General features: G+C 43.0%; 1 protein-coding gene across 3 annotated transcripts in view; it reads left to right on the plus strand.

The window, feature by feature from the left end:
• Window positions 1-14,386: 14,386 nt before the first annotated feature.
• The window catches only part of LOC143329052 (zinc finger E-box-binding homeobox 1-like), a 57,784-nt gene continuing 50,822 nt past the window's right edge, over window positions 14,387-21,348 (plus strand). For 2 of the 3 annotated variants that reach the window (XM_076744702.1, XM_076744704.1), the window contains exon 1: window positions 14,387-14,490. In XM_076744702.1, the coding sequence (XP_076600817.1) occupies window positions 14,433-14,490 (58 nt within the window). In that variant the 5' untranslated portion in view covers window positions 14,387-14,432. Of the gene's footprint in view, window positions 14,491-15,915; window positions 16,158-21,348 lie in introns of those variants that run through there. The other variant, XM_076744705.1, reaches the window with a different exon arrangement.

The following is a 21,348-nucleotide window of genomic DNA, read 5'->3' on the forward strand; positions in this document are numbered from 1 at the left end:
CACACCAGGAAAGCATCATCCTCTCCTGTCCGGTCACCGCAGCAGCTGGAAAGTGACTTTTCCACACGTTGTTTCATCAGGACGACTGATTCAGACGAAAATGTCATAAATCAAAGACTAAAGACGTGAACTGTCTGGAGGGGAAACCTGGAGCGGTGCGCATATGTGACATCACATACAGCTGCGGGGGGAAGCTGCATCACTGGACAAAGAGACAGAATGGACGCCAGAAACAGACAACAGCAGCTGTCCGTCAACGTCAGACCAAAGCTGGTCACAGCATCGATCGGGAGGTGGTCAAAGTCGGACAGCAGGAGAGAGACGGAGGACGTAATGTCTGACACCAGGGCCCATCTTTGAACAGAGACACCATCTTTGAACAGAGACACCATCTCCCCCCAGTACACCACACACTCATCATGCGACTCATCTTTCATACTATGGTCATGAAATTTTGTTCAGACGTTCATTCTCCCCAGAGGATCGACCCTAATGACTTTGGTTGACTTTGACCTGCAAAAACCTTTAAAGACAGGCGTCATTCTTATCATCTGACTGCTTTTCTTTCTTTCCCCAACAACCTTCGCTGCAGCGTTGTTACTGATGAGATTTTCCTCAAAACCACACTGAAGCTGGTGATGACAGGATTGTCAGAACTGATGACCAAAGCTACGAAAACAAAAGCCCAGTTGTGATAATCCAGAATTATCTTTTTAAAACGGCTCACTTTGTGTAATATATAAACATAGGTTTCCCTGCTGTGTATTTTAATATTATTTAAGATCTTTGTCATTTAAATGATTGAGATTTGCATCAATACAGCCTGACACATCATGTCAATGATGAGTTTTAATTGTTATTGTTCTGAAGCGATTAATTATGCCACCCCCTGCTGGCTGTTATGTAATTTCATGGCAAGAAAGCACCAACTGAACTGAGATGAGCTGAATTACATTAAACTGAATTTAGCTGAACTTAACATAAAGAGAAAGTATGTATGTGCACGCGTGTGTGAATGCACGTCTGTGTGACAAATAATGCTCAAAATGTTCTCTTGTGCTCGTCACACCGGGCTGAGAATCTCCCAGCATCCTTACAAACATCTGACACCACAGATGGCTGAATGAAACAGCTGGTAAGCACAGCACAGTCTCCACACACACACACACGCATGCACACACACATACACACACACACACAGAGCATTGCCTCCCTCCTCAGGAGGTCACGGGTGTCTCTTTGTATTCATGTGCCTGTAAATGCCAGTGTAGTGCATCGATGCTGAAGAAAAAGAAGAAGAGGAAGACGACGGAGTGAAGTCGGTTGCTCACCTCATTACAGAATGCTAATGAGAAACCAAACCATTTACATGAATTACCTCATTAATCGGTAAAATTGGAATCTCCAGCCTCAGTTCGCTTCAACTCTTGCGAGCCGTCAAGTGCTTTCACTTGTTCCTGAGGAGCAGATTACCTTTTTTCCACTTGTGCGCTCACATGAATCAAAGCATTCGGCTGACCAGCCACCAAAAGCTAAGAGGCAGAAGAGATTACAAACGTCTGCTGTGGACAACTGATGCAGAAGGTGGTGGAGTGTTGGGTTCCATCCCTGAGTGGGGTCTTGCAGGAATATTATATTACATCTAGTTTCAGGGAATGCTGTAATGTAATACGTGACGGTAGTGCAACCCTGAGAGCCAAAGTACGGCTGATGATATCTGGAGTGGATCTAAGCCGCATCAGCTGGATAGCATCAGGCCTCGGCTCTGTCTCTGCAGTCTTTACAGCTGACACTGTTGTCAGAATCAAACACAGGATGAGCAGTGATTCGTGGATCCACTCTGTGAAGAGCCGCCGTCAGGTTGGCGCCGGTACTTCAAGACAAACACTATCCTCTTAAACGCTGTTGAATCGGCTTGCTGGCCGCTAACTAACACAGATCTAGTCAGATTTACATAAAGAGAACGACTGATTTAGTCTATTATCAAAGTAGTTTAATAAAGGTTTAATTATTTAATTTACAATACTGACCAAAAAATGATGCCAAAAGGGGTACCCATGGATTATAACATTAATAAGAATGTGCAAAGCTCCACGTTCAAGTTAGCAATAATTAATATGCAACCTCAGGTTTGCAACGACTTGCTGAGAACAACGAGAAACAGACAGTTAACGTTGTGAAAGAGAAGATCTTTGAACGGTGTCAGATGTTTTGTGCTGTTCCCACACCTCAGACTTTCCCATGACCACTGCAGGAACATCACTCCTTCCTATACTGGAGCTAAATGTGTCCAGTGAACATAAATCTCTAATGCAAAACAGACGCATCAAATAAAAGTTTGGAACACGCAGTTCCAGAAAAACAATACATGTAAGCCTCAAGGCCGAACCTTGGACTGCCGGACTTGTTCAGATGCTGGCTGCTGCACTGTGTGGAGGATTCTCTCTGAATAATCGCTCACTGGGGTTTGCATTTGTAGAACATCACATTCACAAATCAATGCTTTTGAAGACAGAAGTTTGTTTTTGTGAACCTGAACTTTTTATCTTTAATCTAAGCTCAGTTTGACTATCATGATTTCCAGGATGCCCCTTTCATACCCAATCATGACACTATCACCTGTCACCAATGAGCCTGTTTACCTGTGGAATGTTCCAATGCTGTGATGGTTCAAGACATCTATTTTGTGCTAGAAATGCTGCCTTTATGCCATCCTGGTTTCATTCATTCACAAACTGGTAGGCACCCCCATGCACAAATACTTCATTTGACCTCACATGTGCCACATTTTCAACGCATTCACAGAGGCAATTATAGTAAAAATGTGAGCAGTACATTTTAGGATGTACAGCACAGTATGTAGGACAGGATTTGACAGGCTGCTAGATGTGAAAAGGTGTAATGGCGGAGTTGTGTTTGTGTGACAGGATAAAAGAGTTCTGCAAGCGCACAAGTCGGAAAAGCTTTTTTTTATCTCTCACCCCAAATCCACTCATACATGTGTGTGAATGGTTCCTGCAAATAAAGATGTTTTCCTACAAAATGCAAGTTTGCCAAATGAAAATGATAAAACAATAACGCCTGGCAGAGTGCTCTCATGTGACGGTGGCAGTGCAGAGGCCTGGTTTCCATTTTCAAATGACGACCTGAATCATTAAAATGGCTGACACAGTCCATTCCGTCACTTTTCTTTTATGTTTTTGCTCTTTTTTAATCTACCTTCAGTTTCTTTTGAGGCTGCACGGTGACAACAGCCATGATTTGCCCATTTCATTAAAAATGCCAGTGTGAGACTGGCCCCTTAAAAGCCCCCAAAGTACAATTATCTGCAAATTAAATATGCTGTCATGCTATTATCACAACCATTTCCTTCTGCCTCGCTGGATCGCCATTCATAATTTAATCTTTTATGCACTTCCCCTGTTCTAGGTGTTGGCAGCGCTCCTGGCAAGGTAGGCGGCGAGGAGCAGGCAGGAGACGTCCTGCAGGCACAGAGACGAGTGGCTGGCCTTGTTGTGGGTCAATTATCCATTAAAGTGGTTGTTCTTGTAGTCTTGTTTACATGTGGGTCAAGACTGTAGCTGGAGAAGAGCTGCCGGGTGTTTTTACGAGACAAAACCCAGAGGGAGGGGGAGAAAAAGCTGTGTGGTTCGAGTTTGTAAGCCAGCATGCACGTATCATGCATGTGTTTTTGAACGTTTTTGTGACTAATATATTTATCATGTTTTGAAGTACACAGCTCAGATAAGAACTGTGAGTTTGGTCCATTCATTCCTTGTGCGCTTAATTACCCTCATATTGACTGAGTCGTCCTTCTGCAATCTGCATGACTGAAGCACCAGCATCTATTTAAAGTTAACTCTGGGTCCTTTAAGGTGGATTCTCATGATGGTGCTTTTACTTCTGATGGTAATCTCCCCTGTTGTCTCTCTAAAGCACTTAAAGTTGACACCAGAGAAAAGAGGACATCTGAGGGTCTCTACCTGCAGGATCTATGTGGATGAATGATGAGCACACATTTGAGAGAACCTTATTGAACTAAAAACACTGCAAACAAAGATGCATTCCTCCAAAATCGTGGTTAAAGATGCCTGAATTTGCCTGTTTAACACTTAAAAATATCAGTAGTAAGTAGTATTTTATTGCAATGACAGTTGGAAAGAAAAGAAATATTTTCAATTACCCCTTAAAATATATGATAAGACACTTCTCGTATTGGACACAATCACCTTCAGAGCTGAAAGTGAAAGCTGCTGTTAGTCGTAAAAGTAAAAGTACATCAAACAGTGCAGACAGCATCTTTCCACCGTTACACACTTTGAATAAGACCTGGCAGATTAAAGTGTGATTCTCAAGTTGAGAAGAGCAGAGGAGGTTGAGGATGGCAGGTCGGGGAAAAAAAGAGGTTTGAATATTAAATTTGGCTTTTATCACATCATGCTAGATACCTGTCTGATGTGTGAGATATGAAGCCCCTTTCAGTGACTGTCAAGTGTCAGAGTGAATTTGGGGGTGAGCGGAGGAAACACCGCGAGGCAGTTTGATCTCGACAAAGTGCAATTAGTGTCAAAACAGTGAGGAGTGGAGAGTAGATGGTTTCTGCTGATCTGAGGGTGATGACGGGTGGGGCTGGCGGGGGTGGGGTGCTGGTGTCAGCTGTATGATGATGAATTGTGCTCAGCGGATTGAAATTCAGCAGTTTAAGTGTGTTTATGTGCGTGTACAGGTAGCCTACCTATCAAGAGCTAATGGGCAGAGATAATGGAAGTGACCGGATCTCTGTCTCGTAGCGGTGAAGGTGATGTCAAAGCAAACCGCCATTTGTCTGTTCTTAATGACCTGAACATGATAGAGGTACAAACTCCAGCCAGCAGTGTTCCTCTTGTCCACGCTTGTGTGATTTGTGAGTTGTTTCTTTGTCATTTCTCAATATATAATTTACTGTGTTACGATGGCAGATGTGTCCTATTGACGATGACGTTTGACCCTTGTGGTAAAATGTAAAATGCTATGTCGCCTTCAGGATGAACTGTAGTCACTTTTTCATCAGGTCAAATTTAACATATCCAGTGCTTTGTTTTAACACTGAATACCTGCAAGAACTAACAACATTCCCATCAGCCCCAGCTGTGGCCTACTTTGTGTTTATTGATGCTTAGCAAGTGTTAGCATGCTAACACACTGAGCTAAGATGGTGAACAAAGAATGCATAGTACCTGCTGAACATCAGCTTATTAGCCTTACTGTTTTGAACATGTTCTACAAGTTCTACAGCTCTGGTTCATGGTGGATGAAATACCACCACTGGATTTCAAAATGACGACCATTAAACAGTCTGGATCCTGCACAAGCTAAACTTTCATGTAAGGATGGTATAATCCTCACATAAGGAGGAGCGAAGCCTCATGTGCAGTACGGCGTAATGTAGCTTCATAGATGAGCATTTTAGACAATCTGTGCAAAATTACAAAGGCATGATGTTCATTCATCGTGCACCACGTGAGTCTAGCTTTCAGATCATGCCTCATAATTCTATTAACTGCTCAGTTCATTAATAAAATATGAGATTTGTCTTCCGTTTCTTTGAACTCTTCCTTTCTTTTCTTTTCTTTTCTTTTCTTTGCCCTCCAGTTATTAGTGAAATCATGACAAGCAGCAAGTCTGACTTTCATCTTGAATAATGTCAACCGGGATGAGTCATGGGGACGTCTTGGCGATGACTTACCCTCCACTCAGACACCGAGTGCTGCTCCCTATCCCATCATACACTGGAGCTGAGGCAGGGTGAGGTCATGGCTGATAGGATGTGAGACCACAGGGATGGGTTGGGGGAAAATATCATATTATTCTGCTGAATCCAACAATAAAAAAGAGGAATAGGGACTTAACATCCATGTAGAAATCCATGTTAGAAAAACAAACACACCCTGAGCAGAAATATCAGTAGAACAGGTGTTTCAGAGATATTAAATTATGTACTAACACCTGTATACATCATTCACAGTAAACCAGCAAAGCTTTCACAGCTGTAAGGGTTGGCGAGCCGTAATCTCTTTGCAGTCCGGCCTGTTACATAAACCTCCACTTATATGCGTAGAAACTGCATAGGTGAGGGTACATTTTGCCGTAGTAGGCGGTTTAATTCAATGCAGATTGAAAGCCCACACGCAAAGAATTCATCTTCCCACACGTGTGCCCACTGAGCTTATACTTAAAGGTAGCATCGACTCCTGTAGTGAATCGCACCAATGAGTAAGGTTGAACACACACAGGGTGTGAATGGGAGGAATCAGAACCTGACTGGTGCTTTGTTATTGGACTTCTGCACCTTCGCCAAAGATCGATAATCAGCTTTGTGGTCCCATCATTGTGTTGTCTACCGCTGGACAGACAGGTAAGCTCAGACGTGTTGAGGGTGAGATGAAAACGGCGTGCTGTCCGCGATGTCTTTAACTCCCACCTCCAGAAGAATTTCTCATTTAAACCGAGAGAGACTGGGGAGAGTCGAAGTTGCTACCAAGTGATGTGCTGAAGAGACGCTGCAGTAAAACAGATTGGGCGATTTGTCGCCACCTCTGCTGTCAGGAGCGCAGCAGGTGAGCCATTTTGTCTCTGAACGAGGATAATAACACACTTTTGGTTTTGATAGTGTGACAATCTGCAAAAGTTTCGTTCACTGCTGTGAGATTCCAGCAAAGGCACTAAAATGTGATTTTAAGGGGTAAAATGGAGCATCTCAGTTATCTCACTTCACTTCAGATTCACTTATTGTAGTGAATCCTAAAGCAGAGATTCAACCTGAAGAAAAATGGTTAAATCCATCTGATAGTTGCACTTTTGTGTTGAAGTTGTGTTGAAGAACACTAGAGAAGCGGCTCCTGACCTGGGGGCCCGGAATAAAAATAAAACACATTTTAAGCATTGTTTTCTAACTTTCCCCACTTCTTATCTATTTCTTATGAAATACCAGACTCTTTCTTTCTTTCTCCCCCCAAAAATATTAAAAATAAACAATCTGAGAAGAGAAAAACAGTCTGTTCACTACCCACTGACATACACAGCAGCAAAGTATATTTCGCCTTATTTTCTATCATGAGGAGTCGTAGGTGGCAGCCGTTTAATTTCAAGGGGTCATGAGGCAGAAAGGTTAGGAACCACTGCACTGGAGGAAGAAGAGCTTCCTATAAAGCTGAAAATGGACAGTGTGATAATAAGGTCAGCAGGGTCTGTAGCAGGAGGCTTTTCTTCCATATGGAGTTGGGAGGGCTTAGTCATGTGACTTCCATGTGTCCGGAGCTGCAGCGCTGCAACAAATGAGGTCAGCCTTCAGGTATGGGCTCGAACAGCAGGCAGCGCCTCAGGACGGGCGCAGCTTTACACACACACACTCAGGCATGCAATAAAACACACCATCACACACATCTATGCATGTGCAAATATGGCACACGCTCTCAGAGACATGCACACACACACACACAGTGAGTCTGGTCCCAGCGGAGATGAAGTGATGCAGAATGACATCAGTCGCTTCTGTTTCTGCACGTGACTCATTACGCTGGCCGATAAAGGACCACCATTATCACTGCTGGGGGTGAGCAAACAGGCCAGGTTATCGCTGCACGCATACCCTGAACTGCACATGGGTCTATTGATCACCAGTGCGATGTGAAGAGGCTGGTGTTCACTGCACAGGAAATGAATGTTGTGCAAGAGAGAAGAGGGGGCCGAGGGTGTTTCTGTGTCATTCAGAGTGAGGTGTTGATCCATTTGGAGGGTGAACAGTGGGAGTGTGTGTTTGAATAGCTGCGTGGTGGAGTCAATGTGATTTGTATCCTTAAAGCATTAGCCTATTTTTGCCCAGCAGTGGGCAGAAAAGATTAAAACAAGCTGACAGATATAAAGCTGTCAGTATCACCAGTTTATAAATTTTTTTTTTTTTTTTTTTTTGTATGGCTAACCTGTTAGCAAACACGACAATTTCCAGTCTGGATTTTTGGCTCGTTAGCTGCTTGATGCTAGCCTGTGTTCTGCACTATGAACGACTGTCCTGCATTACATAGAGTCAATTAATTCAAGTTAATTGGTTAATGCAGATTAAAGGAGCATTTGTAGTTAGATGGGTCACGTGACACAGGTCTATGTCTTTGAATAAATATCTGACCATCATTATTTTATCCAAAGGAAGCATTTACATCCACTGACGTGCATGTCTTGATAGCGAGGCGTCCTTGTCATTTCTTTACCTATTACCTGCTTTCCTGTGGTGTTTAGACCGTTATCACACAGACAATCAGATTAGCAAACACACACACACACATGCACACACACCTGAGAGAGTGGTCAGCCAACTGACCCCTGGTTTACCTGTCTACAGCCAAAACACCCCTCCAGACTTTGTCCTGTCAAACACAGCTCTTATCTCAGGTAACAGGATCAAATGAAAATCTGAAGCTCAGGTCGAACTGTCTCAATCAATGAGTAATCAATAAAACAGCACTTTGCATGAGAGGGAACCCAAAAAACAGGGTTTAGAAATACCTGCGGTGGTCTGCACTGTAATGGACAGATTAACGAGTCACCTCAAAGAGTAATTATAGGCGTATCAGTGTGTAAAGACATTTACATGCTAGGTTAAAACTGAGCTGGGCCTTCAAGCTAACCCTTTAATTAACCTTGTCATAAAGCAAATATTTCCCAGCAGATCGTTTCCTTTAGTCCAGGTTCATGCCCTTCTTTTTATTCGTAATGCCATGCAGCTACACAGCATTTACAGCATATCATTAATGAGAGAGAATGACAGGGAGAGAGGATGAGTTATCTCCCTCTCTCATACTGCCTTATAAACCCAACGTGAGGACTCACCATTATCAATTCCCCGGCCACTCATCCAGACAAGTGATTTGTGCCCACATTACTCATCCTGACACAAAATTACATTATTCATCTGTAGGCCACTGAGCCCCTCTATGGTGCTGAACTGGAGAAGATTACAGCTGAATGTAATTGATTTGTTTGGAGGAAATATTACATGTTTGGCCCGATTAGCATATCAAAGACGGAGCTGTACTGTCCTCACGTTTCGTTCCAAAGCTTCATGCTAACATACACCTGAGGTGGGAACGAACCCGGAAGGTAACCCAACCTTAGATGACATTAAAATGTAAATGAGAATTTCATTACAGTTAAAAAGAGCCATGAAAGTTGTGGTTGCAAAGGGAACATTTATTCTAGTTTAAACACTGTTTTAGCATTTAACATTAGCATAATATTAGCATTTGAAAAGTGCTCCTCAGCTTTCCCCCCATGTGATCTGTTGTCAGCTGTTTACCTGAACATAGGTTAAGAGGCTCTGCCTGCAATTGACATATTGTGTGCACAGCATTCGTGAGCTTTTTTATTCATTTAGTTTTTATTTATTGCATCCTATAGCTTCCACTGCTGCAGCTGCTAGGTTTTCCATGAAATTCTATACATAAATTCAAGGTTCCCAAAGGATGAATTCTACTCACTTCAGTGATCCTACTGACTTTTCATATAGAACCTCCATCAAAACAGGCCTACATGACATTCCCAGCAGTCACAGCTGCACTTTGCTGAGCTTGCAAACACAGGAAGTGTCAGAAATTTAGAAAATTTTAGACAAAAGCCTTTTCAGCATCACCTGTTTGAAACTGTACATACATATGCACAACAGCACAAATTTAGTCAGACCTGCAATGTGCGTTCGTTTTACATAGAGTTTCCCACCATAATCATATTATAATAGCCGTCAAGGGAACGACGTCCATTCTTTATTTTTAAATTATGTACCTCGCTGCAGCAAACTGTCATCCTGTGTAAATAACTGCACAGAGAAAGGTGCTAACACTAACAGGTTTAGAGGTTAAATTCTCAGCACAGCTTCACTCTTAAAGGTATAACCCCTACCTGACGCACAGCGAAGGAAACTGCTGAGGAAGGAGTAAAAAGGCATTCAGCCCGAGGGCCCGCCTCTTCTTCAAAGAACAATAAAGTCTACTGGCTGACGACTCTATTGAGAAGGCTTTCTCAGCAGAAATACAAATGAATTTACTAAAGAGAAAAAAAAGACCATTGAGCCCAATATTCATGTCAATACCACATTAGCATTGAATAATGGCACCGTTTCCTGTCTCACAGCCCAAGCAGCAGGACGTTGTGTTGTAGCTGGGAAGGACTCCTCAGATAGGAGAGGACTCCGTAGCCCTTCATATCCTGCCAGCGGGAGATTCAATTAAAGCGTTACCGGTGTGGTGGTGGTGGTGGTGGTGGTGGTGGTGGGGGGGTTGGTTGTGGTTTGGGGGGCTTGTTCAAACTGATGGGCAGATCATCTTTCTACCAAAAAGACGTGCGTCTGCTTTAAGACGCTGGGGGATGAGACTGGCAATTACATCTTTTAAATGTATTTATATTATTGCTGCAACCAACAATTATTATGTATTTAAATATCAGTGGTGACATAACTAAGTACATTTACTCAAATACTGTACTTAAGTGTCAATTTTGAAGTACTTCATTATTTCCATTTTAAGATACTTCTCACTATTACCACTATCTGACAGCTTTAGTCACTTGTCACATTAACAGATTAAATTTGACAAAGGAAACATATGATGAGTCTGTAAAATGTTATATTATTATGGGTTATCAATTAATAATGTATATAAAGTAGTTACATTTGCTCCACCTCGACCAGCTACAACAGTAATGGATAACATTGTATGTGATGCAGTAGAATTCCAAGTACTTTTACTTTTGATACTTTAAATACGTACTACTTATACTTTTATTCTTTAGTTTAAATTTTACTTGTAACAGAGTATTTTTACAGCACTTTTAGTATCATTTTGCTGTTTGGTTTATATTTTTCTAAATAATACACAATTACATATAACTCCACTGATTAAACTAAACTCTGTGTTTCTCGTCTTTGTGTTCTCCTGCAGCAGTGGAAACTCAAAAAGTGGAAAACACATCCTGGCGCTCTCCGTGCCGAGCCCAAACCAGAAAGATGCCTTTTTCACACAGGACACTGTGACATGTCACATAAAGAAAAGCACAGGTGTAAATAACAAAATAACGATGGCTGAGTTCCATTTAGCTACTTTAGGGCCTTTTTTTTTTTTTTTGCATCACCTCTGACATCTGTAGAGTCTATCAAATGTAAAGCCTGGGATTGTTGCCTTGTTAGCAGTAGTTTCCTCACCATGGGCGCCACTTTCATCCTTCCATTGTTGAACTTCTGAGGGCTCATTTAATGGATACAGAAACCAAACAATCAAATCAAAGGCCAGACAGCAGAGTGAACTATACGGTAAACTGGGTGTGATTTCAGATGCAGTCGCGGTTTTGCACACTGGCTCACTGTCACCCTGTCACGGCTTAGAGAGACACTAGAACAAGACAGAGCTGTACCATCACTGCTCTTCTTATGTTGACCGACTGTGTCCTGTGGAAAGGTCAGTTGGTCTAATGGACTCTTTAACTAAACGTGTTTCTTTTCTTGTTCCCACTTGGCAATAAACACAGAGTATTTTGCTGCTTTTACTTAAGTTAAAGATCCGACCCTCTGTTTTTCTCGACGTCTTCCTCCCGTATAAAACCTTCATTTTCACTCACTCAGAGTCGGGCAGCTGAATGCACCTCACCAACAACGAAGCACCCTTAAACTCATATAATCTCAAGCTTTGTGTCCCCTTGCTAAGCCTCTGCAGGTCACCCCCTGTCCTCCACACAGTGTCAGGCAGTGGACTCCATTTGACTGTGAGACGCTCGCAGCAGCACCTGGTGTGTCTGAACTGGAAACCTGATCACGGGCAGGTACAAGAATAGCTCGACGGGACCGTGAAGGCCACTCCCCTGACCCGCTGTGAACTGTCACTGAACTTGTTCCCGCTGAGGACAAAGCCCCTCTCGGTTTTGTGTGGGCATGTACCTCTGGACCCGGTTTTCCTCGCTGCTTTCCTTTACACAATAATTTAGAGATACAGTATGTTTACGCTAAACAAAAAAGCCACCAATGAGAAGCTAGGCAACCTCTGCTCGCCTTTAAGATGCATTTTACATTACAAATGATTATACGGCTGAAAATATACTTAACTTTTATTTAGCACCAAACAGGAGGAGGAGACTTTTCTTCCTGAGCTGATGGAGAATGAACCTGAGAATGTCTTCGGGTGAAACACACAACATCCAGCATGTTTGTGTGAGGAGAAGGAACTGGATAGAAATGCCCTCATTTTGAGAAATTTACCTTGATGACAGCCAGAGTGTGCTGATTGGTCCCATTCAGGCTGGAGTGATTCCATGTTATATCATAGACTGAGACACTTCTCCATCATTGTTTACTGTTCATTTAGATGCTCAATTTGCGTGAAACCCAGAGATCAATGTAAATTTATTCTTCTATCACAGGATTACAGCGCATCTTTTTACATCAGAGGGTTACCTTAAGCCTGCAGTTTGGAGATACTTGGACTTTACTTGAGTTTTCTTTTTACGCTACTTTATACTTTGACTCCACTGGGCTCATATTATTAATACAAAATATTATCATTAAATAAAATATGTTACATTATTATAGATGAAGTTGTGCAACAGTATATGAGGTAATTAAAAGTAGCCAAACATTTACCAGCTGCAACATTAAAGCGATACACTATCAACGATCCAGAATCAGAATATATTTTTCTGAAATGGGCCATTCTGTCTAAAAAGTACTTTTACTTTTCTACTTTAATGTGATGCTGATACTTTTGTACTTTAACTTGGACTTCTACACTGTAGTATTGCTACTTTTACTTCAGTAAACGATGTGAGTACTTCCTCCACCGGTGACACCGGGTGTCCTGGACTGTGCCGGCTCTGCTGGGAAAGCAGCGAGAAAAGCTGCTCTCTTTACACTTTATCTCATTAGTGTGACTGGAGGAAGCTCAAGGAAAAAAGGAGGTCAGATGTGGTTCTAGTGTTGGATGCATGCTGAATGCATAACATTTGACATTCACAGGAGAGTATTCTGAATTATGCAATTGACCCCTAATTACGAGTTTGCAGGTTTTACATGCAAAAGATTAGATGTAATCAGTTTCTAAAATATGATGCATTGCTTCAGATTTAACCACTAAACAGTACATGAAGCAGTGAAAATGAGCTTGAACAGCTACATTAAAATGCCACTTACATGTTAAAGTATCTGGAACGATGATGTGATATACTGTAAAACTCTGAAGTGCTCATTCTACAAAACAATTTTCCTTTTTGATACTTTTGGCTTTGTATTTTTCTCTCTATACTTATGGACTTTTACTGAAGTAAACTCTAGAATGATGGGCTTTTATTTTTGCAGAAAACAATGTACTATACTGTAATAAAAATGCAATATATATACACATATATGTAATACTTCAATACCTAAATAAGTAAAATTTAGACTGCATAACTTTTACATCATCTATATAATAATAATAATAATAATAATAATAATAATAATAATAATAATAATAATAATAATTCTGTACTTTCACTTGTAACGGAGCAGTTTTGCTGTGTGTTATTGCTGCTGGACAAAGTATTCACATCTTTACTTGAGTAAAAGTAACAATACTTCAGTGTCAAAATACCTTGTAACAAGTAAAAGTCCTGCATTCAAACTCTTACAAAAGTAAAAGTACAAAAGTATTAGCATCAACATATAGTTAAAGTACCCAAAGTATTCATGATAGAAAATGGCCATAAATTATATTAGTGGATTATAATCAGTGGTGCATTAATGTGCACTTTAATGTTGCAGCAGGTAAAGGTAATATATCATCATAAGTAGTAATGGTGTACAGAGTACAGTAACTGCCCTCAAAATGTAGTGGAGCAGAAGAAGAATCCTAAAATGTAAATACTCACCTGAAGTACAAACAGCCTGCGTCACAATATTACTTAGGCACAGTACTTGAGTATATGTAGCTTAGTTACTTCACCACTGCTGCTTTAAGCCACTAATGGAAATTATGTGAGTACTTCCTCCTTCACTGACTCATTAATTCCCCGTCAGCTCCATAAATGCCTGCCTCTCCACCTGTTGAGGAACACCTCGCTGTCAGATTTTACTTTTCCTCAGCAGTCTGGAGGAGCAGACAAAGTGAGTCCTGGTCCGAGCCTGACGGGGCGGTGGGACCGGCGCAGACACAGAGCACACACCCGCGAGCGGCCAGTAGGAGGGGCCGCGTGCTGAGGTGTTCGAGAAGGTGATGCCGTAAAGCGTCCAGTGTGTCGCAAACCAGGTGTTTCGCGGGGGGAAGGTGATGTCGTAAAGCGGACAGGGGAAAGGGAGGGGAGGGGTGAGGCAGAGGAGGGGGGGAGACAGGAGGAGGAGGAGGGAGGTGACTTGCGAGCGGCTGCGCTTCAGACTCAGCGAGAGGATCATGGCGGATGGCCCCAGGTGTAAGCGCAGAAAACAGGCGAACCCGAAGAGGAGCAGCGGTAAGTCCAAAGTCTCCCGTAAACGCCGCCGGGCGAGCCGGGCGGGCTGCCGGCGAGCTTTCCACTCGGTAAACTCCTTCTGGAGACTTTTTGGGAGTGAGTTGGACCACGTTTCGTGGAGTTTTGGGGAGTATTAGTGTGTTCATGTCAGTGTGGTGGTGTACCGTTATACCTGGTTGGCTTCTCTCTCCGCCTAGCGGTGCACGGGGCCGCCTGGCTGCGTGAACCGTTATTCGTCAGCTATAAGAGCCCGAGGAGCGCTCGATAGTTGTCTGTATTTTTAGTTTCCTCAACTTTTCTCCTCTTTGTTTCTGTACTTTCTGCCACTTTTCCACCCATAGCAACACTTGGCGGCAGGTTGCGGGGCTTTCGCAGAACAACGTGGCCCGTTGAGCGCAGTTTGTAGTGTACTGTGGGTTTTTTTTAGGGCGAGGTTGTTGCGGGGTTAGTTTCGTGCTAACTTGCGGCTCTCTCGGCCCCGGATGGTGCAGTTTCTCCCTCCCGTGCAAAATAATTCAACTTTATCGGTTTTTGTTGACGGCCGGATGCATTATCTGCTGTTTCGGTGAATTCGTGGGATTTTTTGCATGGGATTTGGTCGACATCACTGCTGCTCCGGTGATGGCAAGGAGATGGGATGTTTATTTTATCTCCACTTCCACCCCTCCCAGCTTCAACTGCAGCACCACATGTTCCTTTAGTTAAGGTAAGAGTGGAAATTGTGTTTTTAAATCTCCTTAAGTAGATTGTCAAATTTATCGTCATGCATGTATTTCCTCGTTGCTCGTACCAGTGTTGCTTTACAAATTTAGCAATTCTTGATATTCAGCGTGGGCTTTTTGTTGAGAGTCTTGCAGATTGCATCCATTGCACATGGTCGACTTGCTTTTTTGCACCTGCCAGTTCGGGTTTGTGAACCGTTTGCATTGCTGGAAAAAAAGCTGCTTTTGCCAGCAGTTGAGTATTTTAAGGAAATGTATGTTTTAGTTTGTAAGCGTAGGTTTCGAGCCCCTTCATTAAAAAAAAAAATGCTCCTGTTGACGTTTTATTTATCTTGTCGCACTTAGTGGAATATAATTGTAATGATCCTTTAATATCAGCTACAGGAAGTTTGTCTCTGAGATCATTAGAGAAATTACGTCACGATAGGTGTTTGTGGGTACACACAATAGTAGTATTTAAAGTCCACCTGCTATGAAGTAAAGGATGTAAAAATAGAGTTTCGATGTAAGTCGAATTTACACAACCCTCTGAATCCTGATCTCTCATTGGACGGTTTCTCACCTGTACTCTCCCCCTCTTACATCGCATCAGCCAATAAAAAAAGTAAACCCATAAATTTATATATTTTTAGACACCGTTATGAGGCTTGATGTGTGTGAGCCGAGGGGCTGGAAAGCACCTTTTTTTTTTTTTTTTTTTTTTCTCCTCCTGCTGACGACACGACGGTGACTCTGCGCGTCCGTACAGGAGCCATCATCATCATCATCATCATCATCATGTTTACCTGAACGCGGATAACGGGGCTGACAAATGGCCTAGAAATAAACAGAAATAACACCTGCTGGCTCTCGACCGTGAACGGATCAGGATCTGCTCGCCGCTTCCTAAAGGCTCTGCGTCTCGTGAGGAGCCAGGAAAACCGCTCCAAATGTCAACTTGTGCAGGTAGAGATGATTTTTTTTTTTTTTTTTTTTTTTTTGTAGTTTTTCACCGTGTGCCAGTGCCAGCTTCGCATGGATGCTCGCCTCTCTTCATTCTCGCGGGATTTATCTCCTCGACACGCATTTCTGACCCACTTGTGCATGCTTTATCCTCCCTTTTATGTATTTTTTTGTGTGCGGGCTGGTTGCCTTGTTTGGTCGAGTGCACTCAGCGGCTCCGTGTGTGTGTCTGCACGGAAAATGAGCGGTGCATAAGGTGGTTATTCCTCTTGTTATCCCCCACCGTGCACAATAACTGTGCCTGCAAAGCTCACCGTCAAACCTCTCGTTTCCATCTATTGTGTTGCGGTAATTCGTTATACAATTTCCTGAGCGGTGTGCGGAAGGGAATGGCGGTCAGTACCATTACTGCAGTGAAGGCGGGGTTGCTGTTTTTTTTTTTTTTCTGGACCGGAGACAGCCAGGTACGCAAGGTGATGCAACACCTATAAAGGTGTATTTTAACCGATTTCCCCGTGATATCCTTGCCGTGCACGGCTCAGATACTTGATGGGAGTATTCCTGCGCGTCTCGTTCCGTTTAGTCTCCAAACATCTAACGTTTGATGGGTTATCATGTGAAAGGAGCGCATCCTTGTCCGTGTGACGGGGCGCACAATCAAGATGGCAAAAGGTGCCTTGATTCAGTGCGCACCGCTTTCATCTGCCTCTCCTTCTTTCACTTTCCAGCCCTGCCTCTATTCAGACGTCTGTTTCTGTGAGTTTTCAGCCACACTGACTCAGGCTGCTCGTCCACAGCCTGTTCGCCCCTTTGAATTTCAAAGCAGCTGATGTGCCAAACATTAGCCTGTGCTAATGTACCATGACCTCCAGCCTGTCATCACCATGATGGAGCAAACAGCTGCTGATCCTATCAACTCCGCCGTCACAAAAGCTTCACTTTGTGCTCGTAAATTCACAACAGTTCATCTGCTCACGTTGCTTGACGCTGGCTTTGTGTTCTGTAAATGAGTTCATTAACATATATGCAAACATAAAGGTGGGCAAACTTTCCGCCATGTATGTGACAGACAGACAGTCGATGGGCTTCCCTTGAATCACAGTCCACTCAGGTGATATTCACTGATACTCCTCAGGTGAGACTACGTACACTTCGATCATACCTTTTAATGCTTTAAGTCACCGTGGAGCCAATCCATCCATCATTCAGTTCAACAGTTAACATAATTATTCTCAATATGATGATACTCCAGAGCTGAAAGCGCTTGTTTTGTCCAACCAACAGGACAAAAGACAAAAAAACCCCCAAATATATATTTTCATCTGGAACATTTATAACAAAGAAATTTTGATTACGGTTAGCGACTATTGTAATTATAATTATTACAGTTTTAACCCAAATGACAGCACAATAGACACAGTAATCTATATTAAGGCAGCTGTTGTACACATGGTTAATAACAACAGAGCATCTTAAAGGCCACAAACACCTTCGACCGGTTCTGTTAGCTCCAAACTACAGCTGACTTTAAAGCCGACTTAGCATTTTTTGTGGTTTTAGTTTATCATTGCACTTTACTTAAGTGAACCAGAACTGTTAACAAAGTCATTGGCAGACTGTAAGCAGACAGATTAGGTGATCTGTCACTCTTGCTGGTTAAAGGCAGAGTTAGGGGATGAAAAGAAATCCACTTCCAGTCCATGTAATTTAAGATAAACATGGTTTGAGCTCTTCGCTGTGGTGACGTCTCTGGTGTTTAAAACAGTCGAGAACAAGAGGAAAAAAAAAGCTGGATGTGAGCAACAGTTCAGACTGTAGTTCGTCCTTGAATATTTTTTTTATGCATGAGCATGGCTGCTGTATCAAAGCTCGTGTTTTTATTGTCATTTCCTGCGGTTATGATCTCGTTCATTATCAGCCACACTGCAGGTTGCTGGAGAGGGGACTGAGACTGGTTTCCATGCGTCTCCGTGCAGCCTCAGAGTGCGTCTAGCATTGGTCTCACCTATCTAAACCCGCTGAAACTAACCTGCCTGGTGTTATTGATAGCTGGCAGTCAGTTGGCCTTGCTCTACTTCTTCACGGAGATGATTTCCCTCCAGATAGCTGCTGTAAACATGGTAGTATAAAAGCCAAGGAAATGCTGAGAATCATCTAGCTATGCTATGCTACGCCTGCAGAGACCCCCACCAACTTTTCTTTTGCCGTCCCTGTGTTTGCCTCAACTCACCCCTCACCACAGATTATTCTGTACATTTGGAGTAAGTCGTAGCAGCATGCAAGTTATTTGTTCTCTGCTGAAACGTTAAGGCCTTAATGAACTCGTCTTCGTCACACGTTCTGCAGTTCTTCGGTAAATGGCAGGTGTCGGCCGTCCGTGTGCGCCGCCTGTTGCTGCTGCCGCTTCGGTCACGGCTCCGTCATCCAATGCCTTTCCTCTTCTTTAAAGTGCTGCGTGTTTGTGTGTGTACGAGCGCGCTCTCAGATGGGCTGTAATCTAACACTGCAATTTAGGGACTACAGGAATGCGGCCTGGTGTTAACATACCTTGACAGGATAAACACAGCGGCCTACTCCCAGGCTTGGACCTCTCGTACGTGCAGCCCTGCCAGGTCTGGGCCTTCACCAGCGTCTCTCCGCCCGTCCCGTGGAGGTTTTTGGAGGAACGAGGGAGGGGTTGGGTGTTTAAAGGTCCCTCAAGGAGATTTCTTGTAAAGGAACAAACCTGATTGAGATTTAGCAAAGGTGGTGAATGCATTTTCTTCCTTGCAAAGCTGATTTTTTTTTAGTGTTTTAAATGCAGCATTGTCGACATCAGTCTTTACTAGCTCGCAGTTGCCTTCTTCCCTGTCTTTGCTGACACTTTGCAGCATATTGTGGTGTTATTTTACCACCTGTACATCCGTGGAGCAGTGTGAAACCATTGGCTGGACTGTGTACTACTTCACCCACGTGCATGTGCAACCTCGTATGTGCACGACCAACAAAAGGAGGACCCACTCGTAGAAAAACAGCCCCATAGCACTGCTAGAGGGACCTTTAAGTATAGGTTCTTTGTTTTGGAACCAGGCGCGGTTCTAGATTGAATGTTGTGCTAAAAATATTGTTCATCATAATAATCCTCAAATGTACCTTTGGTTTGATTATATGGAGTATTTTCACTCGCAGTGATAATGGTGCATTTACAGACAAGTGTAGTGTTTACAGCAGCTTTCAATGACTGTTCACTGACTGCTTCTAAGTTATATCAAATCAGGGAAAAGACTTTGTTGGTATGAAAGTGCTTTGAATTACTGTTGTAAAGGAATACTCTTGTCTCTTTGCTGATAGGCTCTTTGATCAGCCTGCAGTTGTTTGATGCATAGATGAGTAGCATCTTCTCTATGTGTCTGGTGTTTATGCAGCTCTCCTCTGTAGATGCTGAAGCTGTAATGCTTTATTAGTGCCTTGCTTGTCGTACAAGCGCTCTTTGCATCATCTTATAAGGACTATGGCCCTTCAGCTGAGCTTATTGTTCCAAATCAGTGCTGTATGGCTCATCATGTAAGACTATATTCTGTTTACCAGTGTGCAAAAACCTCGTATAATCACACTCTTAAAGGAAAAAATCGTTAAATGTAAATGCTGCTGCATGTCCGTCTTTTGTCTTTGTATGATTGAGCAGTTTTCTCGTGGTGCTCCGGTTACAGCTGTTCTGCAGAGTCATGTGTGAGTGTCCTGAGATAATATTAAGCGTTCATCTGTAGCTAATGGGCCTCGCCATAGGCTTCATCCTCGTGCACTCATTCGATTCGTCTGATGACAAATAGTAGATGCTATGATGCTGCATGATCATTTTTAGTAAATGCAATCAGGCTAAATCCAATGTGTTATTATACTTGTCAAATATCGAAGCTTTTTTTTATATGAAGGATTAGTGATTTTTAGTTTTTTACCCTCAGTTGTGTAGTTTGTTTTGAGTGCGTTGTAAATATCAGAGAGATGGCAGCGTCAGAGGGAAATGGTTCTGGTTGTGGTCAACAGTAGCTGTTAATTGATCCACGACCGTTGCTCCTTCATGTTACTTTCTCCCTGTGCTAAAGAGCCAGGGGCTGTGTGTGTGTGTGTGTGTGTGTGTGTGTGTGTGTGTGTGTGTGTGCTTGTGTGTGTGTGTGTGTGCGTGCACATGCTCTTTCCTTGCACAAATGGGCCTGTGGAATGACAAAGCACTACAGGATGTCTTTAGCAAGTCAGCATTAACCCCTCCCATCGCCTTTTATGGTCCAGAGGGGGAGGTGCGTCAGGGCTACTGATGCTGCTTCTGTGACTAATTGAGCAGTGTGTGTGTGTTTGTGTGTCTGCGTCAGTGTGTGTGTGTGTGTGTGTTAGCATCAAGGTGGGAAACTGCTACTTTCCTCCAGGCTTTGCATAACAACACGGGCCTGCTTGTTTGGATTTACATGCATTAACATGGTGCCTGCGAGGGAAAATCAGCAGCTCCTGTTGCTGTCGCGTTTCAATTAGGTGATGTTGGCCGATAAAGGCACCTTGACAGATCAGGTGTGGAAAGATGACTCAGTACAGCCTAATAAAGGCATACGCATCAGCTTTAAAGGTGTTCAAACAATACACACCCTCGCGTGTGCCTTGCACAGCGTTTACAGCAGGTTAAATTAAAGGTGTGCTGTGCAGTGTTTTCCTGAAAAATAAAAAAAAGTAATCCCTCTTAATCATCACTCATGACCCACTGGAAGTGTCTGCGTGTGTTTTCTTATTTTCTTCACATATGAGCAGTGGGTGTGTAGCCCCAGCCAATAACCAGACCGTCAGCAGCATGCAACTAAGAGGAAAATATCACCTGTCTTAATCATCTGATGGTGATGTTCAGGGTGTGTTGGGAAAACAGCCAAAGTCAGTTTTAACTAAACTTCATATTCAGAAAGTAGCTTCAGTCAGTTAGAAATGCCTGAAAACATCAGCTCAGCACAGACGCGCCTGTCATCATGCAGGTGTGATCTGCCCCTGCAGCTCATGAGCGCTCAGCACGGGGACTATTTTTAGTCGAGGCGGAAGGGAAATGGTGCACTGACCTCTGATCTGAAACGAAACTGAGAGCAACTAATTATGTCAGAGCGTGCGATAGCGTTGCTTTTGAAACTCAAAGCTTTAAGTTGTGTGCATCACAAGTGTTGACAACTCAGATTTTAAGAGGTAG

Source organism: Chaetodon auriga, chromosome 12, assembly GCF_051107435.1.
Source record: "Chaetodon auriga isolate fChaAug3 chromosome 12, fChaAug3.hap1, whole genome shotgun sequence".
In the NCBI taxonomy this organism is placed as follows: domain Eukaryota; kingdom Metazoa; phylum Chordata; class Actinopteri; order Chaetodontiformes; family Chaetodontidae; genus Chaetodon; species Chaetodon auriga.